Source organism: Hyperolius riggenbachi, chromosome 12 (assembly GCF_040937935.1).
Source record: "Hyperolius riggenbachi isolate aHypRig1 chromosome 12, aHypRig1.pri, whole genome shotgun sequence".
In the NCBI taxonomy this organism is placed as follows: Eukaryota; Metazoa; Chordata; class Amphibia; order Anura; family Hyperoliidae; genus Hyperolius; species Hyperolius riggenbachi.
The window spans coordinates 54,050,773-54,066,738 of record NC_090657.1 but is presented as its reverse complement, the minus strand read 5'-3'; the positions used below and the strand labels follow the sequence as shown (position 1 = coordinate 54,066,738).

Genomic DNA, 15,966 nt, shown 5'->3' with positions numbered 1-15,966 from the left:
TTCTGGGGGAATCTATACTGAGTGCAACTAGACCTGGCTAACCTACACTGTGGGCACCCATACCTTGCTTCGGGGGGGGGGGGCGCAATTTTTACACCCTCGCCCTGGGTGCATTTTAGCCTAGAAACTGCACTGAGTACACACCATGCAATTTCCGGTCAGATTGACAGGTCAAATCGATAATTTGACAGGTCCGATGAGGTTCCTATCGATTTTGAACATAGGTGACCAAAACAATATGTAGTGAAAAATCGATCAAAAATCTGATTGAACCTGTCAGAAATTATCGAATCGATCAGTTTATCTGATTGGAAATTGCATGGTGTGTGCATGGCTTGCTAGATTGCTCAAACATTATTAGTACATGGCTTGCTTTGGCTGCAGGAACTATTGCCAGCTGCTCCGGCATACATGGGATCAGATAGCAGAGGCTGCCTGTCTCCCCTCAAGCGCGCCCCAAACATTGTACTGCAGTAAACTTTACAGACTCCTCCTCATTACCACGCCTACTTATATATGGATAGTGGGCGGGGCAGCCATCGCCCAGGTTCAACATTGCAAGCCGTGAGAGAGATACTGATAAGCACCGCCTACAGGGCGGGAGCGCTCGTCTTGCGGTTTAGCTTGTGTTGTAGTAAGTGGGGCGGGCTTGGCATTTTGCACGATCAGGGAACGATGGCTTCCCCAGGAGTGTTGCAGCTGCTGGCCCGGAGAGTGCTGAGTGTCGGGGTGAAGAGGAGGCTGTGCTGGCGAAGGGGCATTCACCAGGGCAGGTAAGGGGTCAGGTAGGGACTGATCCCTTTACATTGAACAGAGCGCCGCCTACAGGGAGCTGCGAGCCATAATACTTCTGCTAATCACTGCCAGAAACTTCCTGCCAGACTTTATGTCTACATAGAAGCTAAAGTAAACGTCACAGGATGGTATGCACAGACACGTTACAGGGGAGTTCTTGTACAGAGTGTGAGGGCAGAAGGTTGGCAAAGAGAGGGTTTTTATTGTGACTCCCTGCCTGGTGCCTCATTGTAACTGGCTCACTGCCTAGTGCCTCATAGTAACTGGCTCACTGCCTAGTGCCTCATAGTAACTGGCTCACTGCTTGGTGCCTCATAGTAACTGGCTTACAGCCTGGTGCCTCATAGTAACTGGCTCACTGCCTGGTGCCTCATTGTAACTGGCTCACTGCCTGGTGCCTCAGTGTAACTGGCTTACAGCCTGGTGCCTCATAGTAACTGGCTGACTGCCTGGTGCCTCATTGTAACTGGCTCACTGCCTGGTGCCTCATTGTAACTGGCTCACTGCCTGGTGCCTCATTGTAACTGGCTCACTGCCTGGTGCCTCATTGTAACTGGCTCACTGCCTGGTGCCTCATTGTAACTGGCTCACGGCCTGGTGCCTCATTGTAACTGGCTCACTGCCTGGTGCCTTTTTGTAACTGGCTTACTGCCTCCTTGTAACTGGCTTACTGCCTGCTTCCTCTTTGTAACTGACTTACTGCCTCCTTGTAACGGACTCACTGCCTGGTGCCTCCTTGTAACGGACTCACTGCCTGGTGCCTCCTTGTAACGGACTCACTGCCTGGTGCCTCCTTGTAACTGGCTCACTGCCTGGTGCCTCCTTGTAACTGGCTCACTGGAATTTCTTATCAGTGATGGTCACACTGTAGTCACTTCCTGTCTGAGTCAGGACTGAATCAGCCACTTACATACCTGATATTTAACTCTTTCAGACAGAGAAAGAAAAAAAGGAACACAGCATAGTTATTAGTGTGCTTGGCACTGTACATACATGTCTATCTCATCATGTCACTTGTCGCCTCGGGTATCCTTTAAGGATAACACCATTGTACTTAACTGCCTCCCCACCGCATTAATTGAAATCTACATCCTGTCAGAGCCTCGCAGCTACCTACCGGACTTAGATTTCAACAAGTCTGTTGTGCGCCCCTTTTCTTCCCACCGCAGTTCATTTTCCCTGCTGTCTGACGGCAGAGCTCTGTGAGCCGGTCAGGAGCCACTTTCATTGGCTCCTGACCGCGTAATCACTGTGAAACAATTACATTGGTTGACATTGATGGACAGGGTCAGGAGCCAATGAAAGTGGCTCCTGACTGACACACAGAGCTTTGCCTTCATAGCGACTGCAGAGAGAGGGGCCTGCAGCGGGGAGAGAGCGTCAAGATCGGTGGTAGCGGCGGGTATGTGTGGCGATTTGTCGGGAGGCGTTGTTTTGTGGTACCAGCAGTCTCTGTTCCTCAAAGGAGTACTGTAGGAGGGAAAAGAGTTGGACTAACCTGGGGCTTCTAATGGTCCCCCGCAGATGTCCTTTACCCACACAGCCACTCACTGATGCTTTCGGTCCCCGCCTCCGGTTCACTTCTGGAATTTCCAACTTTAAAGCCGGAAAACCACTGTGCCTGCACGTCTGCGCCCTCATTCCCGCTGACGTCAACAGTAGTGTACTGCGCAGGCCCAGTACGTTCTGCACCTGCACAGTATGCTCCTGGTGACATCAGTGGGAGCGAGGACACGGGCGCGCAGGCACAGTGGTTTTCCGACTTTAAAGTCGGAAATTCCAGAAGTGAACTGGAGGTGGGGCCAGGAGCATCGGTGAGTGGCTGCGCGGGCACAGGATGTCTGTGGGGGACCATTAGAAGCCCCAGCTAAGTTCATCTTACTTGGGGCGTGTGCAGAACGGAGCGGCCAGTCTTCAGAAGCCCCAGTGCTTCCCGAAGAACAACCCGTAAGTCCAGCAGTCGTGGACTGCTAACAGGGTAGCCTGCAGGTAACAGAACAGGAGGAGAATGGGATGAATCTATAGGACCCAGAGCCTTCCCTCTCCTTAGATGAGTATCTGTTTTTTTTTTCCTTACTTAAAATTTTGTTGTAAATAAAGGATAATGGCTTCAGACTCCCGTTAAAGCTACCATGCAAATAACCTGTCCTGTGCTTCTCTTGACTCCTTCAAATAAGGTGAGTTGATCAGCTGTCTAGAGAGCGTTTTTAAAAACGTGTGCAGGGACACTGAGCACTGTGTATGCATTTAAAGAGAAACTCCGACCAAGAATTGAACTTTATCTCAATCAGTAGCTGAAACCCCTTTTAAATGAGAAATCTATATATTTTCACAAATGGAACATCAGGGGGCGCTGTATGACTGATATTGTGGTGAAACCCCTCCCAAAAGAAACTCTGAGGATCATGGTACTCCTGGCAGTTTCTGGTCTGTGGGCCAGATTTATCAAGAGTGTCTGAGACAAAATATTAGTAGGTTTTCAGAAATCTGTGCAGAACTGTCTCAGACATCCTAAGAAATCCCTAGATAGTGCAGATTCCTTCTTAAACTGTAAGGAAAAAAAGGAGCTAAGAATGTCTCTCAGACAGTGCAGTGTGTGAGGGGAATTGCTGTTGCTGAGGTAACCAACACACCTGCTGTCAGCAAGCTCTGAGTGAGGGGGAAGGAGCCCTCCACAAATCACATCTAGCCTGCACTATCTGGAGAACTGCTAATGAACACTTATTAATCTGCAGCAGTTAAGGAATGGATTTGCACTTTTCTTAACTGTAGTTTAGCTCTAGAAATCCACACTAAACTGCCGCTATTACATAGGCTTTGGGAAGGTTCTTACTATCATGCAGAACTGTTCTGCTGGTTATAACAGTTTTACAAGAAAAAACTGTCGGTAATGCTTTGATAAGTCTGGCCCTGTGAATCTTGTTGCATTGTGGGAAATAGCTGTTTACTGCTGTTTCTAACTGCCAAAAAAGCATGCAGCAGCAACATCACCTGCCAACAGTAAAAATGTCATCATGTAATAAATGTCAGAATGTAAATCAGGGATTTAAAAGATTTTACAATGGGCAAACACCGACTAAATCATTTATACATAATTATTGTAAAAATGAAGCACTTTTTTTATTACATTATTTTCACTGGAGTTCCTCTTTAAAGACTACGCACTCTACAATGGACACCCAGCACTAAGCTCTGCCCAGTAAAGACTACACACTCCACCCTGGGCACCCAGCACTAATCTCTGCCCAGTAAAGACTACACACCCCACCCTGGTCACCCAGCACTAATCTCTGCCCAGTAAAGACTACACACCCCACCCTGGTCACCCAGCACTAATCTCTGCCCAGTAAAGACTACACACCCCACCCTGGTCACCCAGCACTAATCTCTGCCCAGTAAAGACTACACACCCCACCCTGGTCACCCAGCACTGATCTCTGCCCAGTAAAGACTACACACCCCACCCTGGTCACCCAGCACTAATCTCTGCCCAGTAAAGACTACACACCCCACCCTGGTCACCCAGCACTAATCTCTGCCCAGTAAAGACTACACACCCCACCCTGGTCACCCAGCACTAATCTCTGCCCAGTAAAGACTACACACCCCACCCTGGTCACCCAGCACTAATCTCTGCCCAGTAAAGACTACACACCCCACCCTGGTCACCCAGCGCTAAGTTCTACCCAACGTATAGTGGCTGTTATTACTTTACACCGTAAACAGGACAGATGAATCAGCACCAACAAATCACCAATGAGGGAATTTTTTTTAACTGCCTCTAAAGGGAGCCTGGTGCAGGGGAGTTAAAAAAAAAAAAAAATTATACCTGGTGGGGGCTTCCTCCAAGCTCCCCCCCCCCCCCTCCCAGGCTGATCACCCCTTCGCTGTCCTCCTGCGATGCCTGGATCCTCCGCAATTTGGCTGCAAAGTTAACCTATCTGGGGCAATCTGTGCGTCCATTGCCCTGTCCCGCTTTCATACTATTGCGCAGGCTAAGAATGCTCCCGGCAACAGGGAAGTGTGTGTGGCCTGAATGCCCCAACTGAAGGACCTTCCGGGGTAATTGCGGAGGCTCCAGACAGCGAGGGGGCTGGAGGAAGCCTCAGGTATAGATTTTTATTTTATTTTTAAATCCCCTGTCCCAGGGGATTAACATAGTTACTGTAACTATGTTAATTAACATAGTAGCCCCGCTAGTAAAGTGACGTGATACTTCACAGGGCCACCCACAGTTAAAGTTAAGCGTGTTGCTATGTAAGCAATGCACGTTACTAAGGAAGTGCTGCTATGTAAGGCATGCATAGCGGCCGCTCTTCTCGTTAATGAGTGCCCCCTCACATTAAGCTGTGCTGCTTTTTATCTGGTAAATAAGGATGCTAACCAGGCAATCCAAAAGTTAAAAATCACTATTACTTTTCTTGTTGTTAAATGATCATTCCCCAGTTTACCTGACTCTTCATTGGTACATTGCCGCATAAAGGAAATTGCAAGGCATGCTGGGTTGTCTTTTTTTGCTTCTTTACTTTGCTCTCAGACTCAAAGTGAATGGGTACTGTTTTTAAAACAAAAAAGTTAGATACTCACCTAAGGAGAGGGAAGGCTCGGTCCTAATGAGTCTCCTCTCCTGGTGCCCGGTCCCGCGTAGGATCCCCCGTAGCCGTATTCGACCAGTTCGTTCAAATACTGCCACTTCAGCCGCTGAAGGGGAGTTTTGGAGGTCTTCGGGAGCACTCGAGCACCCGAAGACGGGCTGCTCCATACTACGCATGCGCAAACGCCCTCTGACGCGCTCGTGCGGGTCTATGACGCACTCGCGCGTGCGTAGTATGGAGCGGCCAGTCTTCGGGAGCCCGAGTGCTCCCGAAGACTTCCGAGGTCCCCGCGGTGGGGGATTTGAACGGAGGATCCACCGGGCACCCGGAGAGGAGAGGGAAGGCTCATTAGGACCGAGCCTTCCCTCTCCTTAGGTGAGTATCTGACTTTTTTGTTTTTAAAACAGCACCCATGCACTTTAACTACTGCAGCCTGATTGGCTGAAGCCTCTTTCCCCTCCCACACCTCTGTTCCTCACTGATTGGCCAATATTTCTCATGGTGAGACGATGCATTTTCTATTGCAGAGCTGGATGGGAGTGCCTGAAGACTGGAAGGAGGAGGGCGGGCAATGCATACACAATCAGGTAGAGGAGAGTAAGGGAGGAAATTACATCAGGATTTGCTTCAAAATACACAGTTGGGGCTGGTGCACACCAGAGTGGTTCATGAACGCTTGGGGATAGAAAAACGCTTGGCTAATTTCAATGGGCTGGTGCACACCAGAGAGGCTCGTTTTTTCCACAAACGCAAACTCGGCGGCTGCAGCATTCTTTAGATGTCTGAGGCGTTTCTGCCACAATGTTAAAGTATAGGAAAGTGGAAAACCGCAGGTGCAATCTGAAAACTCACCTCTTCAGGCAAGCATACTCTCTTACCGAGGACACTGCCCACTGACCACCATTTCTACCACTCCACACACAGCTTCCATTTACCTATCGTCTTATACCTTAAACCTTTAGACTGTTAGGGCCCTTTTACACTTCATCAGTTGCTCTCAGTTAAAACGGAAAGAAAACTGATTTTCAAAGTAATGCCCATGTTTTCCTATGGCACCTTTCACACTTAACGCGTTTTAACTGAAATATTTTTCACAATGCACTGCTATAGAAAAACCGCGTACCAACGCGTACTAACACACACTAACGCACACCAACTGATTAAGTGTAAAAGGACCCTAAGGCCTTTTGGTCAGGGCTCTCTTCCCCTTTTGTCTCTCAATGCTGTGTAATGGGTTTATATACCCCCCACCTTTTTGTAAAAAACGTAGTAAATTTGTTCACTGTATTAGCTGTTATACCCTCTTGTCTTGTATCAAGTGTTGTATCGTATACTCTGTATTGTTATACCTTGCATGCTATTGTACAGCGCCACAGAGAATGCTGGCGCTGTATAAATAAAAAATAAATAATAATAATACAGTAGCTGTTCAGTAACAGCTTTACTGTAACAATATATGAAATCTGCTACACAAAAAACGCACCAAAAAACATTAGGCTTGTTTAGAAAACGTCTCTAAACATGCCTAGAATCGCTCTGCAATCTGCTTCAAAAACCTCTAGCGTTTTGCGGATCTGCTAGAGGTTTTTGGTGTGTACTGGGCCTTTAAGAGACTCTGAAGACTCAATTTTTACCAGTTTTTATAATTTAATCCTCTTCAGCATTATAGCCTAAATTAATCCACCGCAATCCCGCCACAAAACTAGTGTTTTTTCATAGTGAAAACGAGCTGCAAAGTTCCACGACTTTGAGGGCCGCAGATTATGTTGCCCTGGGGAGGCAGAGCTTTTGAGCTCTAGCTCTGCCTCTCCCCAATCCATTTCTGCAGATCTCTGCCTCCTCCCTGCCCATCTCAGTGAAAGAAGACTGAGCGGGGCGGGGAGAGGCGGCGATCGGCAGAGATTAACTGCGGTGGAGGCAGAGCTATAGCTCAAAGCTCTGCCTCTTCAAGGAAGTAAAGCCATGCGAGCCCTGGAGCTTTCCAGGTATTTTTCTCTATGGAAAAAAAACACTTTTGTGGCGATTCAACGTAGGCTATAATGCTAAAGAGGATTAAATTCTAAAAACTGGTAAATATTGAGACTTCAGAGTCTCTTTAAAATGGAGAGTGTAGAAACAAGAGTAAATAGGCTCTTAAATTCATAAAGGAAGAAAGATTACAGGAGAACAGCAATCATCTACTCATCTACTAATGTAAACACTGATATAGCAGACTGTGACTGTAATAATGCCTGGTACACACCATGCAATTTCCTATCCGATAGACAGGTCGAATCAACTATTTCTGACAGGTCCAAACTGATTTTCGATCGTTTTTTTTCTGATCAATTTTGTATAGAATTGAAAATTGATCAGAAAAGCGATTGGAGATCAGATCGGACCTGTTGGAAATAATCCATTTGACCCGTCTGTCTGATTGGAAATGTCATGGTGTGTACCAGACATAACACAATCATGCAATACTGACCTTTCCAATGCTCTTGTCATGAAGCCTGGCAAATGTAATCCTGTCCCTTAACTCTTTTACTAAAAATTACCTTATTAAAATGTTGTCCCTCTGGTTGCTAGGGGGGATTCTTGATCTATCCCAGTGAATTATAATAATGCTAACATTTGTATAGTGCTTTTCTCCTGTCAAAGTGCTTAAAGAGAACCCGAGGTGGGTTTGAAGAATATTCTCTGCATACAGAGGCTGGATCTGCCTATACAGCTCAGCCTCTGTTGCTATCCCAAACCCCCCTAAGGTCCCCCTGCACTCTGCAATCTTTCATAAATCACAGCCATGCTGCTGACAAACAGCTTGTCAGAGCTGGCTGTGTTTATCTCTATAGTGTCAGTCTGCTGCTCTCCCCGCCTCCTGCAGAACTCCAGTCCCCGCCTGCATCCCTTCCCTCCCTGCTGATTGGAGGGAAGGGACGGGGGCAGGGACTGGAGCTATGCAGGAGGCGGGGGAGCAGCTGAGACTGACACTACAGATGTAAACACAGCCTCACAGCACGGCTGTGATTTATGAGGGATTGCAGAGTGCAGGGGGACCTTATTGGGGTTTGGGATAGCAACAGAGGCTGGGCTGTATAGGCAGATCCAGCCTCTGTATGCAGATAACATTCTTTAAACACACCTCGGGTTCTCTTTAAGGGAATGTCTTTATAAAAGAAAATAAAAGCCTTGCTGAGAATCCCCCTTGAAGAGCTGGACTACTCCAAAACCTATCGGTAATGTCAGATTTCTACTACCTACTGCAAGTGACAGCAACATAGCTTAGTTATTTGTGTGCTAGGCACTGTACATACACGTCCATGTCACCTCGTGAGTCCTTTAAAGAGAACCCGAGGTGTGTTTAAAGAATGTTATCTGCATACAGAGGCTGGATCTGCCTATACAGCCCAGCCTCTGTTGCTATCCCAAACCCCAATAAGGTCCCCCTGCACTCTGCAATCCCTCATAAATCACAGCCGTGCTGTGAGGCTGTGTTTACATCTGTAGTGTCAGTCTCAGCTGCTCCCCCGCCTCCTGCATAGCTCCAGTCCCTGCCCCCGTCCCTTCCCTCCAATCAGCAGGGAGGGAAGGGATGCAGGCGGGGACTGGAGTTCTGCAGGAGGCGGGGAGAGCAGCAGACTGACACTATAGAGATAAACACAGCCAGTTTTGACAAGCTGTTTGTCAGCAGCATGGCTGTGATTTATGAGGGATTGCAGAGTGCAGGGGGACCTTAGGGGGGTTTGGGATAGCAACAGAGGCTGAGCTGTATAGGCAGATCCAGCCTCTGTATGCAGAGAATATTCTTCAAACCCACCTCGGGTTCTCTTTAAAAGGATTTATACAAAGACGCTGCACAGCCTCCCTGCTTGCTGCATATCTTTTTGGCAGTTGAACAGAGCAACTGCCATTCACTAAAAGCTTTTGAAGATGAACAAAACCACAAGAATCTCCCATGACGAGATGGGCTGGTCCAAAACCTGTCGGTTCTGTCAGATTTCTATTACCTACTGTAAGTGACAGCAACAGAGGAGAAAAGAAAATATTCTCATATTTTTATTTTCATGTATATAGTGTTTTTTCTAACATTGCATCATTCTCTAATATGTGCAGATTACACAACACTCAGCACTCAAAATGATTCTTTCAGAGCAGTCTGTGAAGTAATGACCTCTCCTCTGGCAGAGAAAAAGACATTTGTTTACTTACAGTTGAGATAATAAGTCAGAAGACAGGCCTCTCCATGACTTTGAAAGTCATACAGCTTAATGGCTTTTTTGCATAGAGATAACAACTGGAGTTTCTTAACTCTTCCTGTACTGGAAACAATTAGACTGATGTATCTGATCTTAATGTTTTATTTCTTAGCTGTACTACACATACAAATCATAATATCATAATTTTTTTTCCGCTTCAGTGTCTCTTTAAGGTGCTGCCGCCACTAGGGGCATGCTTGATAGGCCACCCTGCAGTGTTTGGGAGTCTTGCCCAATGACTCTTTACTGAATAGGTCCCATACGATGTCCCTTCAGTGCATTGGGATGGATATTGGGAAAACTAATCCAAAAACATGGCCTGACATACCACTGCTATGCAGACGACACCCAACTATATCTTTCCTTCAAGCCTGGTGTGACAGACCCAACTCTAACTATAAACGCCTGCTTACGTGAACTACAGCAATGGATGAATGACAACTGGCTGAAACTAAATGCAGACAAAACTGAAGTCCTTCTGATTGGAGGGCAGAGCATGATAACAAAACAACTTAACTTGCAGTCTTCACCACTGGGAATAGGAGGCATGGATCTACGCAGCTCTGATCATGTGCGTAGCCTGGGAGTTCTAATTGATGGGGATTTAAACTTCAGAACTCAAATCTCTGCTGTGGTGAAATCATCCTATTTTCACCTGAAGAACATTGCAAAAATCAAGCACCTCATACCCCCAGAAGATCTGCCAACCTTAGTCCACGCCTTCATCACATCCCGACTGGACTACTGCAATGCTCTCTACACTGGCCTTCCAAAAAAGGCCTTGTACCGCCTACAGCTGATACAGAATACTGCTGCCAGAATGCTAACCAACCAACCCCGTCACTGCCACATAACGCCAGTCCTGCATTCCCTTCACTGGCTACCTATAGAATGGAGGGTCCTATTCAAGATCGGCCTACTGACATTTAAATCCCTGAATAATCTAGGCCCTGGATACATGAAAGATATGTTACAGCTGCGTAGCAATCCCCGCATTCTCAGATCCACAGGTTCTAATAATCTAGTCATACCCAGAGTCCACTTAGAAACTTTTGGTCCCAGAGCCTTCTGTCATGCTGCCCCTACGTTTTGGAACTCCTTACCTCAACAGATCAGGACAGCCCCATCCCTGGACGTGTTTAAATCCAGACTGAAAACCCACCTGTTCAGTCTGGCATTTGCAGAAATATAACTTTTGTTGTGTGAATACTTCATCCTACTAATTACTGAATCTGAGAGAGCCTAAGCGCTTTGAGTCCTATGGGAGAAAAGCGCTATAGAAATGTTATTGTATTATTGTATATTTGACACCGACTCCGTATTCAGTCTTTTAAATCTCAAAGTTAAGTTATTCACCAGAAACCATTTCGCTGGACGTCCACAACAATGATGCACAGAGATATGTGTAATAACCTTGACATTCATACTACAAAGTAGCAGAAAATAGCATTTTACATAATAACCAAATCATGTGATCAAATCATCTTCCCAGGATGGCCGGTCAGAATGCGCCTTGCAGAATGCATTTGTGCAGAAGTCAGATAAGATGCTATAACACACAATAACCTCAAACATTTCAAAGAAACAGTGCTGTCCTTGCAGATAGAAAGAAATAGATTGATGATTTCTAAAGGGGAGCTGCGTGCATGGGGATTTTGCTACATGCAATCTAGGAGGCACGCGGACGGAATGTGGAGTGTCCCGCGCCTGGCGTTCACGTCGCAGATCTTTTGCAGGGGGCAGTGGCACAACAGAGGACACCTGAGGGACCTGAAAGGGTCCTATAAGCTTTTAACCATTTCAGCCCTCAGTCGTTTTTCACCTTATGCATCAGAGCAATTTTCACCTCCCATTCTTTCGCCAATAACTTTATCACTACTTATCACAACGAATTGATCTATATCTTGTTTTTTTCCGACCCTAATTAGGCTTTCTTTGGATGGTACATTTTGCTAAGGATTACTTTTTTCTAAATGCATTTTAACAGGAATATTAAGAAAAAAATGGAATTATTTCTCAGTTTTCAGCCATTATAGCTTTAAAATAATACATGTTACCATAATTAAAACCTATGTATTTTATTTGCCCCAGTTATTACACCATTTAAATGATGTCCCTATCACAATGTATGGCACCAATATTTTATTTGGAAATAAAGGTGCTTTTTTTTTTTCAGTTTTGCGTCACTATTTACAAGCTTATAATTTAAAAAAATATTAGTAATACAATTTCTTGAAATGCATATTAAAAAGTTCAGACCCTTAGGTAGCTATTTGTTGTTTTGGGTTTTTTTAATTGCCATTTTTTTTTCATTAAACATTTTATTTGGGTAATTTTTGGTGTTGGAGGTAAACAGTTAATTTTAAATGTAATAATGTTTATTTAGTAAAAAAAAAATGTATGTGGATGTAGTTTCACTATTTGGCCACAGTCAAATTTTTTTATTTTTTTTTATTTTTAGTCCTGGAAGTGAACGCTCTCGCTTCCTAGAAGTATAGGGAGGACAGGAAACCTTCTCTTTTTTTTTTTTTTTTTTTTTTTTCCTTCAGAAAGATCGCGGCTTCTCAAAGAAAGAGTCGGTCTTTCAGCTGGGGACTTAGATCACTGAGTGGGAACTATGTTCCCATTAATTGAGCTCCGGGCTAACGGGAGGTGGCACGGGAGCGTGCAGCAGCGGCCAAATGGACATGACTGTCATGTCCATTTGGCTAAAATGGTTAAGGTACCAAGGCTGTGGAGTCAGAGCATTCTGGAGTCTGAGTTGGTGGTTTCATAAACTGAGAAGTCTGAGTCAGATGATTTTGGTACCGACTCCACAGTCCTGGTAAGTATTAGGCAGGGAACACACTTAGCAGAATCGCATGCGTTTTCCACTATCTGCTGTGGGCAAATTGCATTTAATTTTGATAAGTGTGTTCTCTGCCTTAGACTCAGGAGTCAGAGTTGATGAGTAGGAGTCATTTTTGGGTACCTGAAGTAGGAGGTTTCATAAACTGAGGAGATGGAGTCTGATGATTTTTATACCAACTCCTCAGCCCTGTTAGGTATTTGTCTAAGTAGATGGAAGTCTTTGGATACGCCAGAGACTTACCATGTCCTTCTTGAACCCACTGCTGCTGGCCAGAACTTTGGCAGTAGCACAAAACCGCTTATACACAAGCTGCCCCATGCTACTGCGCAGACAATGCTGTTCTCGTACATGGCGGGGAGCACGGCCACGAACGTATCCAACATGCTCTTGTCTGATTTGTTCTGAGAAACTCTGCATAGGAACAGTGTGGTTGTGGTTGGATAAGGAAGCCTTTGGCCTATCCAGAGGCTTTTCTCTACTCAGGTAAGTATCTTTGTTTAATTTTAATGTTTACAAGTTTCCTTTAACGGGGGAATTTTATTTTTGGCCACTGTTGTTTCACAAACTATTTGTTGTTGTGTGGAATGGTCCCAGAGGAACTGCTTAGAATTAACCTGTTTTTTTTTTTGTTTTTTTTTTTTCAAATCCCGTCAAGCAATGCAAGCCTGTGAAAACATTTTACAGGTTGTCCTCTTATGACTGCCTCACCTTACATTTTTTTTATTTGCTCTGTTGTGCCCTCCCCTTCCTTCCTCATTAAGCTGCTCTCATTGCCCATCTGTCACCACCTCTAGTCATGACCTATTGGTGACCGGATTAGTGGGTCTTCAGTTTCCTGTGAGAAAGATAACACTAAGGGCCTGTTTCCACTACACACAGATTGAATGCAGAAAAACTGACTCCATTGAATGCCTATGGGAAAATCTGCATCAGAAAAATCGCTTTTAGTGGAAACAGGCCTATAGACATTCACTGGAGTCAGTTTTTCTGCATCCATTCTGCATCCAATCTGCGTGTAGTGGAAACAGGCCCTAAAGCCTCATATGTAGGAGTTGTCTGGCTTGCTACCAGTCATGCTTCACTGTCACTTCAGTGTTGTAAAATGACAGTTGGAACTGGAGTATTTTAGTGATCCAGACATTCACGTTCATGTGTCTGAGGAAGGGGAATGCAGGGGACACAGCCACAGACTTCCTGTTCGGTCATGAGAGAATGAAATAATAAAGTAGAAAATCTGCAGACCACAAATTATAAAAACAGATGTTAAACATGAACTTGTTCCTCGTATCTCTACACGCTTTCAGCTTATATAGCAGATTTTTAACTGTGGTTTACTTATGAGAAAGCGTGTGGGGAGCTAATTGCTGCATTCCACCAATTAAACCCCTTCAGGCCTCATCCACACCTAAAGCGTTTTGTGCGCTTTTTTTCCCCCCTCCCGGCGCTCCATTGCACGCTGTGTTTCTGGTAAAAGTGCTTTTCCAGAGCAAGACGCAAGTCAGGAAGTTAACTCTTTGACCTGGAAAATAATAAATACAATGTATTCTTAAAAACACTCACGCAATCGCTGCATAAAGCAATTTTGTGAGAGTTTAGGTTTTTCCTATACCTTCCATTGAGGCAAAAGCACCTTAAAAATGGTACAGGCAGCGCTTTGCTGAGCGGATCGGAAACCAACCGCTCAGTTGTGAACTATCTCATAGGAAATCATGGCACAAGCGGTTTAGAGTGAGTTTGAAAATCGCCTGCGCTTGAAAAAAGGGCAAAAACACCCTTAGTGTGAACGAGCCCTCAAATCGTATGTCCGACATTGACCTCTTCCAGCATAGGTCCGGCACAATGGCAGCTTTGATCGCCGCCAGCTCTGTCCTCTGTGTCATGTAATTTAAATATGTGGGCACGTTTGGGCTTGTCACTAAGGGCCGCACTTCTGGATCTAGTCCGGCACAGCGTAATGTGCCCATACATTGTACATGGCAAGGAAATGAACAGCGCTACTTAAAAACAGCCAAGTGCCTACCTGCAAAAGAGTGCAAGCCCCGCTTGTGGGATAAAATACACACCTAGCATACACATGACCTGTCTACCACTGGAGGATGTTTGTTTCCGTAACAGCTTGCATGCAACCTATTAAGTACTCGTCCCTCCCACTGCGAAGAAGTCAATCCTCCATAGGTTAGGATTTAGTTAGTGTTAGGTCCCCTCCCATGGAGGATTGACTTCTTCGCAGTGGGAGGGAAAAAACAGTAAATTTCAAAACGATAATTCTTGAATCGAAAAATTTTGTTTGCACGGGCCTGGCATCCACAATTTATCGGGAGGCCAGGGTTCTGTTTTTTGCGCCCAATAGCCAATATTTTGCATTGATGCCTTTGGGCCACTCTAATTTCTTGCTTCCGTGGGTCAAATTGTCTTACAAAGTCTGGAACTTTGATCCCCGCCAGCACCATAGTGCACCATGTCATTTTAGAATTCTGCTGGTGCTCGTGCAATGGGGCGGAGCTAGAGCATGCGAGCTGGTGCCTGCCCCGCCCCTCCACGATGCAGGGTCGTCTCCTCACTGTAGTGCAGCACTCTCTTGATCATCTAGAAAATGTATTGGAAAGGGTTAATTTCACTTGGGAAAATTGGTCGGATGCCAGTTTTTATTCCAAACAACTTTACAGTAGACAGAAGTATTTGCTGATATTTGAGAGCTGACATGGTGGCATTTTACAAGATGCTTATAAGGAGCAGTTCATATGAGCCGTGTGTGTGTGTGTGTGTGTCGCACTTAAAGTGGACCGGAACTTTTGCACAGGACAGAAGAAAAACAGAGAAATGCACCCTGTGTGTATTTGGAGAGGTTAGCCTGTCTAATTCCCCCTCATCTGTGACTCGCAACTGTACTTTGATCTCTCTGCTGTGTCAGCTGGCTGCCTCAGCAGAGCAGTTAATTTGTAAACACAGGATGTTAAAGGGGCTCTTTGGTGGTGTTAAAAAAAACAAAAAACTGACACTTACTTGGGACTTCTATTGGCACCCTGCAGCTGTCATGTCCCGCGCCGTCCTCCTATGATCCTCCATTCCCTGCCGCCGGTCCCGGTCTAATATTTGTCTCACTAGACGAATAGTGCCCGTTTCCGCGTCATCGGACGCATACTGCGCAGGCGCAGTACTTAGTTTTATTTTACTGCGCCTGCGCAGTAAGCTCCCGATAACGCACGAGCACAACAGCTATCTAATTAGACGCGTAATTAGACCGGGACCGGCGCATCCGTAGAGGACGGCGCGGGACATGACAGCTGCAGGGGGCCGATAGAAGTCCTAAGTAAGTGTCAGTTTTTTTTTTTTTTTTAACAAGCCAAAGAACCCCTTTAACCTTATGTCTGCTTCCATGAAAGCAGAAAGTAGACACACTGCATATTTATTGCAGCATTTGTATCCGCTGTAACGAAGAATTTATTTTTCTTTAAAGGTTAATATGCTGTTGTGTATCTGTAGAACAGAC

General features: G+C 45.5%; 1 protein-coding gene across 2 annotated transcripts in view; it reads left to right on the top strand.

The window, feature by feature from the left end:
• The first annotated feature begins 623 nt into the window (after positions 1-623).
• LOC137542326 (medium-chain acyl-CoA ligase ACSF2, mitochondrial-like) overlaps positions 624-15,966 on the top strand; it is a 136,130-nt gene continuing 120,787 nt past the window's right edge. The window contains exon 1 of one of the 2 annotated variants that reach the window (XM_068264152.1): positions 624-773. In XM_068264152.1, the coding sequence (XP_068120253.1) occupies positions 676-773 (98 nt within the window). In that variant the 5' untranslated portion in view covers positions 624-675. The remainder of the gene's footprint in view (positions 774-15,966) is intronic. The other variant, XM_068264153.1, reaches the window with a different exon arrangement.